Raw genomic sequence first — 9,583 nt, 5'->3', positions numbered from 1 at the left:
GGCTTGGATGCTGTCCTTGCGTTCTTCAGTTCAACGTGAGCACTCTACCACTTGAGCCACAGCGCCACTTCCAGTTTTCTAGTGGTTTATTGGAGATAAGAGTCTCATGGACTTTCCTGCAAGGGCTGGCTTTGAACCATGATCCTCATATCTCAACCTCCTGAGTGGCTAGGATGACAGGTGTGAGCCACCAGCGCCCGGCTTGCTCTTAACTTTGAATTAGAAGAATGGGAGGTGAGTGTCTATGGTTCTTGCCTGTAATCATAGCTACTACTCAGAAGGCTGAGACCCGAGGATCCCAGTTTGAAGCCAGCCCGGGCAGAAGAGTTCATGAGACTCCCATCTCCACAACTCTGGATGTGGAGTTGTGGTTCAAGTTGCAGAGCAGCAGTGTGGAGAGGCGTGGGCACTGGTGCTGGCTGGCGGGCCATGCTAGTGCCAACGCAGTAAGGCCACCTCAGGTAGCGAGCCTGGGTGCTGGGCAGCGGCTGCCCCGAGGGCGGGAAGAACCGAGCGGGCCACCCAGGTCACTGGTCTTTATTAGACCCTCCAGGGCCGTGTAGCCGGGCCTGGGCCCCCGGGAGGTGGACAGGTTTGGGGCCCAGCTCTGCACTGGGGAAACAGGGCGCTTTGGTGTTGCTTTGTTTTTGGCTGGCAGGACGAGCAGGCCACGCCGGCCCGGAGGCCATGCCGGCCTTTCGCTCTGCGGGGTGAGGGAGGTGGGTGGCGTAGGCAGCGAGGCATGGAAGGCAGCCTTTGGTGAAACCTACAACAGCGGGGGCAGGGCGGGCCCTGCTCGCTGCCCCCCCCCCCCCCCCCCCCCGTAAGACTCGCGCTCAGGACTCAGGACGGAAGTGCACGCAGGCTCAGGTGGTCTGGTGTGGGGCGTGCGCACTGGTGGGCGAGGATGTACCTGGGCCAGAGGATGAGCTGCGGGGGGCAGCGCAGGGCTGGGCAGACCTGCCCAGCTCTGAGTGGGGCCAGGGCAGGGTGGGGACCTACCTGGAGACCCCGAGCTCTGCTGAGGGCCGGGGCAGAGCTGAGGGGACCCTCCCGTGGGACGGGGTGGGACAGAGGCCGATGGCTGGAGCCCGGCCAGCCTGGGGGACAGGGAGGGCGGGGCTGCTGGGGGTCGGGGGCCCCAGCGGTCGGCACGTCCCAGGAGCCGGGTGCTGTGCCCTCGTGGCATTCAGGTCAGCACTTTGATGCCAAAGTGTTTCCGGAGTTGTTCCAGAAACACAAAGGTGAGTACAGTGTGGGGAACAAGGCGGATGCCGGCAGGAAAGAGGCCCTGGGGGAGAAGCGGAGATGGAGATGTGGGGCGGGGGACAAGCCCTGCTCACCCCACCCCGCCCCACCGCTGTGCCCCACCTTGAAAAAGGCCAGCGGGCCGAGCTTGGCGGTCTCCGTGAAGCAGTGGAAAACACCCTGCAGGAGCGGAGGAGGGGAAGGCGGCTCACCCAGAGACACAGACAGCTCCCGGGCGCTGGCTGGCAGCGGCCCCGGGCACCGCTGCAGTGTCCTCCAGCATGAGCCGGGGAACAGGGCCTCCGGGGGGACGGGGGGACGCGGGCAGGGGGTGACTGCCACCTGCCGCATGGTGAGTGACTGTGGCAGCCAGTCTGAGGTGGCGTCAGGAAGAGCAAGGGGCAGACAGGGCAGACGGGGAGGAGGACAGACAGGCTGCAGCGCGAGGGAGCCAGGCAGAGCACGTGGCGCTGCGCAGGGGCCAAGCCGGGCACTGGCCCAAGTCCCTGTCGGTCCGGGGGCTCTCACTCAGCTTTCCCTGCTCGCGGCTGGCCACCCGCCACCTGAGCCTGTGTCCACCGGTTCCCTGGGACCCGCAACGCAGTGTCTGCAGCCCCGGAGAGGACGGCAGGCTCAGAGCAAGGCCGGCAGCCCCAATACCAGGAGGGGTGCAGGCGGCCCGAGCAGGGCGGGGGGAGTCAGGCGGGGCCGCGGCAGGAGCAGGTCCTCACCTGATACTCGCCCCTGGAGTTCATCAGGCGCGTCTTCAGCACGTCCAGGGGCTGGCACAGGAGCGTGGCACAGCCGCCCTGGGGAGGAGGCTCATTACCAGGCAGCCCGTGGCGCCCCATCCGCTCATGGTCTGTCGGCCCCCGCCAGGGTGGACAGTCCCCTCACCCCCTCTGCAGTGGGGTTTCAGGAAATGCGGCTTCTGACACCCACAGATGCGGTCTGGCAGCCTGCCGGCCTTCGGCTCAGCACCGGCCCCGTGCCCTGTGCCAGCACTTACCGCGATGAAGCTGGCCACCAGGTGAGTGACAATGTTGTCGGGCAGGATCCCGGTGCCCAGGACCAGCTGCTTGGCCTGGTCGTAGCAGGAGAGCTGAAGAGGGATGGGGAAGCAGTGGTGGTCAGGCCCAAGGGGAGCCCTGCGACAGCACCCCACAAGGACGCCAGCAGGTGGGCACCAACACACCACAGTTGGGCCGGCGGCCGAGCCCTGACGGAGAAGCTGCCCGCAGCCAGCCCTGTGCCCGCGCCACACCGGCCAGGGGCCCACAGACCCCTCCCAGGGCAGCACTGGCTGTCCTCCGGGAAGGGCTGCCTGCCAGCTCTGCCCGGCCCAGGAGTCCTACCTGGCCCACAGTGACAAGAGCCCCGCGGCTGGACGCCATGGTCGCACCCGAGAACAGCCTCTTCAGACCCTCTGCGGGAGGAAGCGTGGGTCGGAGCCAGCCTCAGGCCTGGCCACCGCCTCGGCCACTGCCACTGTGCCCCACCACTGCGTCCCCTCTGGGATCTCGGCAGCCCCTCCCCCCCCGCCATCTTCTCACCTTCACGGGCCACGCGGTACAGGCCATCCAGGGCGTGGGCATAACTGCAGGTGACAATGGGACACAAGAGGCTCACCCTGTCCTCCAGCCCCGCCTGCCAGACCCTGAGAGAAGCCTCCTGGGCCTCACTGGCTGCGGACCCAGAGCAGCTGGGTGTTTCCTCTGGGCTCTGGCCAGTCCTGTCTGTGGACCAGCCTTGGCTGCCCTGCGTGCTGCCGTCCCCAGGGCTGGCCAGAGCCCTGCATGCGCCTCAACCACTGCCCTCAGGTGAGGGCCCAAAGGAAGCCAGCAAGACACGAGAACGTGGCTGGGTATGGGAGTGACCAGGGCTGCAGGGGTCCCTGTAAAGCCCCCACTTAAACCCAGACCAGCCTGGCTGCCCTGCAGGCCAGCCAGGCCCAACACCCAACCTACCACAATTGCTTGACAAAGGCAGAACCCAAAGGCCTCAGCTGACCGAGTGGTACCCAGGGTGGCCCAGGCCATGAGCCGCCTGGTGTGCTGGCTAGGTAGAGCTGTCCCGGGGTCCCATGGCCTCTGAAGAGCCAAGCCCGCTACTCACCTGCGCCGCTGCTCCAGGGGCAGCTTCACGTCATTCTGCATCCTGCGTCGGAAGAGGCAGGTGGAGTAGGGTGCACACGCAAGTCCCTCCGGGGCTGGGGCCGCCCACCCTGTGCCAGGCAGGGCAATGGGGCCAGCCCCCCACGCACAGGGCTCGGGCAGGTCTGCTCTGCTCCGCTGCGACCCCACCAATCACCCATCTGTCTAGGGAGCAGAGAGCTGGGCTGGGGAGAATGTGGACACACACCTGACATTGACCAAGTCTGCAGGGGTCCCCACAAAGCCTCCAATCAGACCTGAGGCAACAGGAGATGTCAGAGCAGAGGAAAGGGCTGCCCCAGCCCAGCCCAGCCCAGCCCAGCCCAGCCCAGCCCAGCCCAGCCCAGCCCACCCCCAGCCCAGCCCAGCCCAGCCCAGCCCAGCCCAGCCCACCCCCAGCCCAGCCCAGCCCAGCCCAGCCCAGCCCAGCCCAGCCCAGCCCAGCCCAGCCCAGCCCACCCCCAGCCCAGCCCAGCCCACCCCAGCCCAGCCCAGCCCACCCCCAGCCCAGCCCAGCCCACCCCCAGCCCAGCCCAGCCCAGCCCAGCCCAGCCCAGCCCAGCCCACCCCCAGCCCAGCCCAGCCCAGCCCAGCCCAGCCCAGCCCACCCCCAGCCCAGCCCAGCCCAGCCCAGCCCAGCCCAGCCCAGCCCACCCCCAGCCCAGCCCAGCCCAGCCCAGCCCAGCCCACCCCCAGCCCAGCCCAGCCCACCCCAGCCCAGCCCAGCCCACCCCCAGCCCAGCCCAGCCCAGCCCAGCCCAGCCCAGCCCAGCCCAGCCCAGCCCACCCCCAGCACAGCCCAGCCCAGCCCAGCCCAGCCCAGCCCAGCCCAGCAGCCCACCCCCAGCCCAGCCCACCCCCAGCCCAGCCCAGCCCAGCCCACCCCCAGCCCAGCCCAGCCCAGCCCAGCCCAGCCCACCCCCAGCCCAGCCCAGCCCAGCCCAGCCCAGCCCAGCCCAGCCCACCCCCAGCCCAGCCCAGCCCACCCCCAGCCCAGCCCAATCCCAGCCCAGCCCAGCCCAGCCCACCCCCAGCCCAGCAGCCCACCCCCAGCCCAGCCCAGCCCAGCCCACCCCCAGCCCAGCCCAGCCCAGCCCAGCCCAGCCCAGCCCAGCAGCCCACCCCCAGCCCAGCCCACCCCCAGCCCAGCCCAGCCCAGCCCACCCCCAGCCCAGCCCAGCCCACCCCCAGCCCAGCCCACCCCCAGCCCAGCCCAGCCCACCCCCAGCCCAGCCCAGCCCAGCCCAGCCCAGCCCAGCCCAGCCCACCCCCAGCCCAGCCCAGCCCACCCCCAGCCCAGCCCAGCCCAGCCCAGCCCAGCCCAGCAGCCCACCCCCAGCCCAGCCCACCCCCAGCCCAGCCCAGCCCAGCCCAGCCCACCCCCAGCCCAACCCAGCCCACCCCCAGCCCAGCCCAACCCCAGCCCAGCCCAGCCCCGCCCAGCCCAGCCCACCCCCAGTCTAGCCCAGCCCAGCCCAGCCCACCCCACCCCCAGTCTAGCCCAGCCCAGCCCAGCCCACCCCACCCCCAGTCTAGCCCAGCCCAGCCCAGCCCAGCCCAGCCCACCCCCAGCCCAGCCCAGCCCAGCCCAGCCCAGCCCAGCCCACCCCCAGCCCAGCCCAGCCCAGCCCAGCCCAGCCCAGCCCAGCCCAGCCCAGCCCACCCCCAGCCCAGCCCAGCCCAGCCCAGCCCAGCCCACCCCCAGCCCAGCCCAGCCCAGCCCAGCCCACCCCCAGCCCAGCCCAGCCCAGCCCAGCCCACCCCCAGCCCAGCCCAGCCCAGCCCAGCCCAGCCCAGCAGCCCACCCCCAGCCCAGCCCAGCCCAGCCCAGCCCAGCCCACCCCCAGCCCAACCCAGCCCACCCCCAGCCCAGCCCAACCCCAGCCCAGCCCAGCCCCGCCCAGCCCAGCCTACCCCCAGTCTAGCCCAGCCCAGCCCAGCCCACCCCACCCCCAGTCTAGCCCAGCCCAGCCCAGCCCACCCCACCCCCAGTCTAGCCCAGCCCAGCCCAGCCCAGCCCAGCCCAGCCCACCCCCAGTCTAGCCCAGCCCAGCCCAGCCCACCCCCAGTCTAGCCCAGCCCAGCCCAGCCCAGCCCACCCCCAGCCCAGCCCAGCCCACCCCCAGCCCAGCCCAGCCCAGCCCAGCCCAGGCCAGGCCAGGCCAGCCCAGCCCAGCCCAGCCCAGGCCAGCTGCACTCACCACTGGCCCCTCCCAGCAGCACCTTGCTGTAGAAGGGGAGGGGGCGCTTGCTGTCCTTGGACATGTAGTCCCGCAGGGTCTCATAGATGGCGAACCGCGTCAGAGAGTAGGTCATCTAGAGAAGAAGCCTGGCTTGGAGCCACCCCGTGTCACCCTAGGCCTCACAGGCCTAGGGGTGGCTCCCGGGGCTGTGGGCACAGGGGTGGGCACAGGGGCACTCAGTTTCTTCATCTGTAACTGGAGGTCTCAGGCCCAACAATTTTGGGACCAGGACCCAAGAGCTGGGGGACAGGTGGGGACTGGGAGGCCTGACAGAAGTAGGCTCAGGGTGAAAGAACAGGTCTGGGGACCCAGCTCACACCTGTCTGGCCAGTGAAGCGCTCAGGCCGTTGTAAAGTGCCAGGAAGCCGCCGGTGCGCACCACGTGCACGGCCATGCCAGTCATGCGCATCTTCACCTCCTGCTGCGTCTGGAGGTGCACCTGCGGAGGGCGGGCAGAGGGGACAGGGGTGGAGGATGTGGCCTGGGCCCCAGCTGGCTCTGTGGAAGCCCTCGAGACCTTCACAGCCACCCCACGGGCCGTCTAGAGATGGGGAGACGGAGGCAGGGGTAGTGGGAAGTCCCGCAGCTCCCAGGCCTGGACTCTGCTCCGTCCTGCCTCACAACAGAGACCATCATTGCTCCTACCACCCCAACATGCACGGCTGCCCCTAGCCTGGCCCCTGGTCCAGACTCACAACTAAAGTCCTGGTGCTGCTCCCCCTGGTGCCGACCCCAGGAAAGCTGTGCATAGAAGGGTGGTCCCCACCATGCAGGGGTTGAGAAGTGGGTGGGGAGAGAGGAGCCTGGTTCAGTGAGAGCCCGTGGCCTGGGCGAGGTGGGAGAGGGAACTGAGTGCCAGGGAACGGCACCCTGATCTAGGCCCACACCCTGATCTAGGTGAGCAGCCCCTGTGACGAACAAGCTGGGATGTGGGCAGAATGAACAGCTCAAGGAACTCCAATTCCTCAAAGCTGATTGGTGATGCTCGCTTGTGGTTTGACTTTCAGAAGGCTGAGGCAGGAGGAGGACAAGTTCAAGGCCAGCCTGGACACACAGCAAGAGCCCATCTAACAAAATCAAACCAAAACCAAATGTTTTTTGTTGGTTTGTTTTGATGCAGGTCCTGGGGCTTGAACTCAGGGCCTGGGCTCTGTCCCTGAGCTTTTTTGGTCTAGGCTAGCACCACTTGAGTCACAGCTCTACTCTTGGCTTGCTCGCTTTCTCTCTGGGAAGGCGGCTCAGTGGTAGAGTGCTTGCCTAGCAGGCATGAAGCCCTGGGTTGGATTCCTCAGTACCACAGAAAAAGCCAGGGGCTGGGAAGATGGCTCAGTGGTAGAGCGCTTGCCTTGCATGCATGAGGCCCTGGGTTCGATTCCTCAGCACCACAGAAGCAAAAAGAAATAAAAAAGCCGGAAGTGGCGCTGTGGCTCAAGTGGTAGAGCACTAGCCTTGAGCTGAAGAGCTGAGGGACAGTACCCAGGCCCAGAGTTCAGGCCCCACGACCGCCCCCCCCCCCCAAAAAAAAAGCCAGAAGTAGTGTTGTGGCTCAAGTGTTAGAACACTAGCCTTGAGCACAGAGAGGCTTGGGGACAGTGCCCCAGGCCCTGAGTTCAAGTCGTATGACTGGCAATCAATAATCAATAAAATAAAAAATAAAACAAGTCTCATAGACTTTCCTGTCCAGGCTGGCTTTGAACCATGATCCTCAGATCTCAGCCTCCTGAATAGCTAGTATGACAGGCATGAGCCACTGATGCCCAATCAAAACGATTTAACAGTCCCAGTGAGCTGATGATAGAAGAAAACCCTGACCCCAGTCTTCCGTGCAGCTGGGCCTGCTGTCTGTGTCCCTGACGCAGGGCCACAGCCCCGTTCTAGAGGGGGTCCCAAGTCCCCCAGTGGCAGGCCTTCCCTGATGAGAGCAGGAAGGCTGCAGCAGGGCAGGACCTGGGCGGGGGAGGGTGGCGGTGCCTAAGGGGCCTTAGATGGTGGACAGCAGCCAGCAGTTGTGGCCTTGCGGCCCGGCCAGCCTCCGGTCAGCCTGCCTCCCGCAGTGAGGGTGGTGCCTGTGAGCACATCCAGAAGCGTGGAAAACAAAAACCACAAGCACGCCAGCCTGAGGGAGGCGGCGCCCTTTCGCCAAGCAGACTGCGCGTTCCTGCTCTTTGCCCTAAAACGGGACCTGTGGAGTCCACTCCCAGGACAAGTGAGGACTGGTGTCCTCTTTTACCTGGAAGCTCATCCCTGCACTTCATCAAAAAGCCACCACCCCTTTTATGAAATGGCAGCTTGGGGCAAAGGACAGGGCTGGCGTGGTCCCATCCAGCGGTGTAGGCCGGGGCCCAGCCGCACCCCTCCTGCGGGCAACCTCCTGACCAGACCAGGCAGAGCCTCTCAGGCTGGGGAAGCTCGGCCCTTCTTTGTTCTCTGAGTGGCCAGGGAGACGGGTCTGGAAGCCTCCCCGGGGAAGGCCCTGGGGAACAGAAGGCCTCTGTCTACTGCTAGGGTGGAGGGCTGGCTGTGAGTTGGCCACACAGAGACTAGGTCTCCTGGCACAAAGGACCTCCCCCGCACCCCTAGAGGAAGATGGGGCCGGGCCTGGGACGGGGGAGAGTCGTGGGGCAGGGGGTCCTGGGACGGGAGAGGGTCCTAGGATGGGGGAGGGCCGTGGGAAGGGGAGGGTCCTGGGGCAGGGGGTCCTGGGACAGGGGTGGGTCCTGGGGCAGGGGGTCCTGGGACAGGGGTGGGTCCTGGGGCAGGGGGTCCTGGGGCAGGGAGGGTACTGGACGGGGAGGGTCCTGGGATGGGGGAAGGTCCTGGGACGGGGGAGGATCCTGGGGCAGGAGGTCCTGGGAAGGGGGTGGGTCCTGGGGCAGAGGGTCCTGGGGCAGGGAGGGTACTGGACGGGGAGGGTCCTGGGATGGGGGAAGGTCCTGGGACGGGGGAGGGTCCTGGGGCAGGGGGTCCTGGGACGGGGGTGGGTCCTGGGGCAGGGGGTCCTGGGGCAGGGAGGGTACTGGATGAGGAGGGTCCTGGGACGGGGAGGGGCCTGAGCACCGGCCCCCTTCTCTTCCAGGGCAGGTGCCCTGCGGGGCGCGGGGTCGGGGACGGGGGGAGCGGCCCGGCGGCCCAGGCACGGCGCGCGCGCCCCTCGAGCCGCCTGAACTTTGAACCGGGCCGGCCGGTACTCAGGTGTCCGGGCCGGGAAGGGCTCAGGAAGTAACCGCCCGGGGCCGGGCACCGAAGGCCGGCGGCGCGGACGAGCCTGGGCGGGCGTGGGCGCGGTGGCGCCGCGGCCGGGGTGATCACCGGGTCCGGGCTGCGGCGGGAGCCGGCGTCCGGCGAAACGTGGCCGGGCGGGACCCCGCCCCGCGCCGCCCGCGAGCCGCCGCCCCCCGCGCCCCGCGCCCAGCCCTCGGCCCCGGGCCAGGCCTCACCTTGAGCAGGTCCAGCGGGTGCGTGCAGCAGGCGGCCCCGCAGGAGGCCAGGCCCCCGAAGTACCAGCGCGACACCCGCGCCTCAGACGCCATGGCTGCGCTCTGCGCCCGGCCCGCTCCACCGGCCGAAGCCGGAGCGCAACTCCGGCCGCGACGACCCGGGCCCGGTTCAAAGAGCCTGCACGCGCCCGCGCCGGCCGCAGCCAATGCGCCCGCGCAGCGTGGGGCGCGGGGCGGGCCCCGGGCGGCCCCGCCCCCGGGCGTGGCCAACGCCAGCCTGGTTCGGCCCATGCCCCGCCCCCGGGCGTGACCGCCGCAGCCCCCGGTGCGGCCCATGCCCCGCCCCTGGGCGTGACCGACGCAGCCCCTGGTGCGATGGACGCCCCGCCCCTGGGCGTGGCCGACGCCCCCGCCCCCCGGCGGGCGCCGAGCCGCGGGGCCCACCGCGCAGCCGCAGAGCCCGAGCCCGAGCCGAGCCCGGCCGGCCGACGCCCGCCCGCTC

General features: G+C 68.7%; 1 protein-coding gene across 1 annotated transcript; it reads right to left on the bottom strand.

The window, feature by feature from the left end:
* Positions 1-522: 522 nt before the first annotated feature.
* Positions 523-9,278, bottom strand: Slc25a10 (solute carrier family 25 member 10). Its single transcript, XM_042670040.1, has 11 exons — positions 9,082-9,278; positions 5,964-6,083; positions 5,603-5,717; positions 3,610-3,658; positions 3,364-3,405; positions 2,802-2,845; positions 2,604-2,674; positions 2,258-2,350; positions 1,980-2,057; positions 1,372-1,428; positions 523-1,291 (listed from the first exon to the last, which is right to left on the bottom strand). The coding sequence occupies exons 1-11, from the start codon at positions 9,172-9,174 to the stop codon at positions 1,190-1,192; spliced, it is 864 nt and encodes a 287-aa protein (XP_042525974.1). The 5' UTR covers positions 9,175-9,278; the 3' UTR covers positions 523-1,189.
* Between the last annotated feature and the right edge of the window lie 305 nt (positions 9,279-9,583).

Source organism: Dipodomys spectabilis, unplaced genomic scaffold (genome assembly GCF_019054845.1).
Source record: "Dipodomys spectabilis isolate Male_0828 unplaced genomic scaffold, ASM1905484v1 ptg000512l, whole genome shotgun sequence".
NCBI classification, from domain to species: Eukaryota; Metazoa; Chordata; class Mammalia; order Rodentia; family Heteromyidae; genus Dipodomys; species Dipodomys spectabilis.
This window is presented reverse-complemented; position numbering and strand designations above follow the sequence as displayed.

Coding starts and splice junctions, on each gene's coding strand:
- Slc25a10 (XM_042670040.1), bottom strand. CDS start 9,174: ATGGCGTCTGAGGCGCGGGTGTCGCGCTGGTACTTCGGGGGCCTGGCC. Junction 2,846..3,363: donor CCCCTGGAGCAGCGGCGCAG/GTGAGTAGCGGG, acceptor TGTCACCTGCAG/TTATGCCCACGCCCTGGATG. Junction 1,292..1,371: donor GCCCGCTGGCCTTTTTCAAG/GTGGGGCACAGC, acceptor CTTCTCCCCCAG/GGCCTCTTTCCTGCCGGCAT.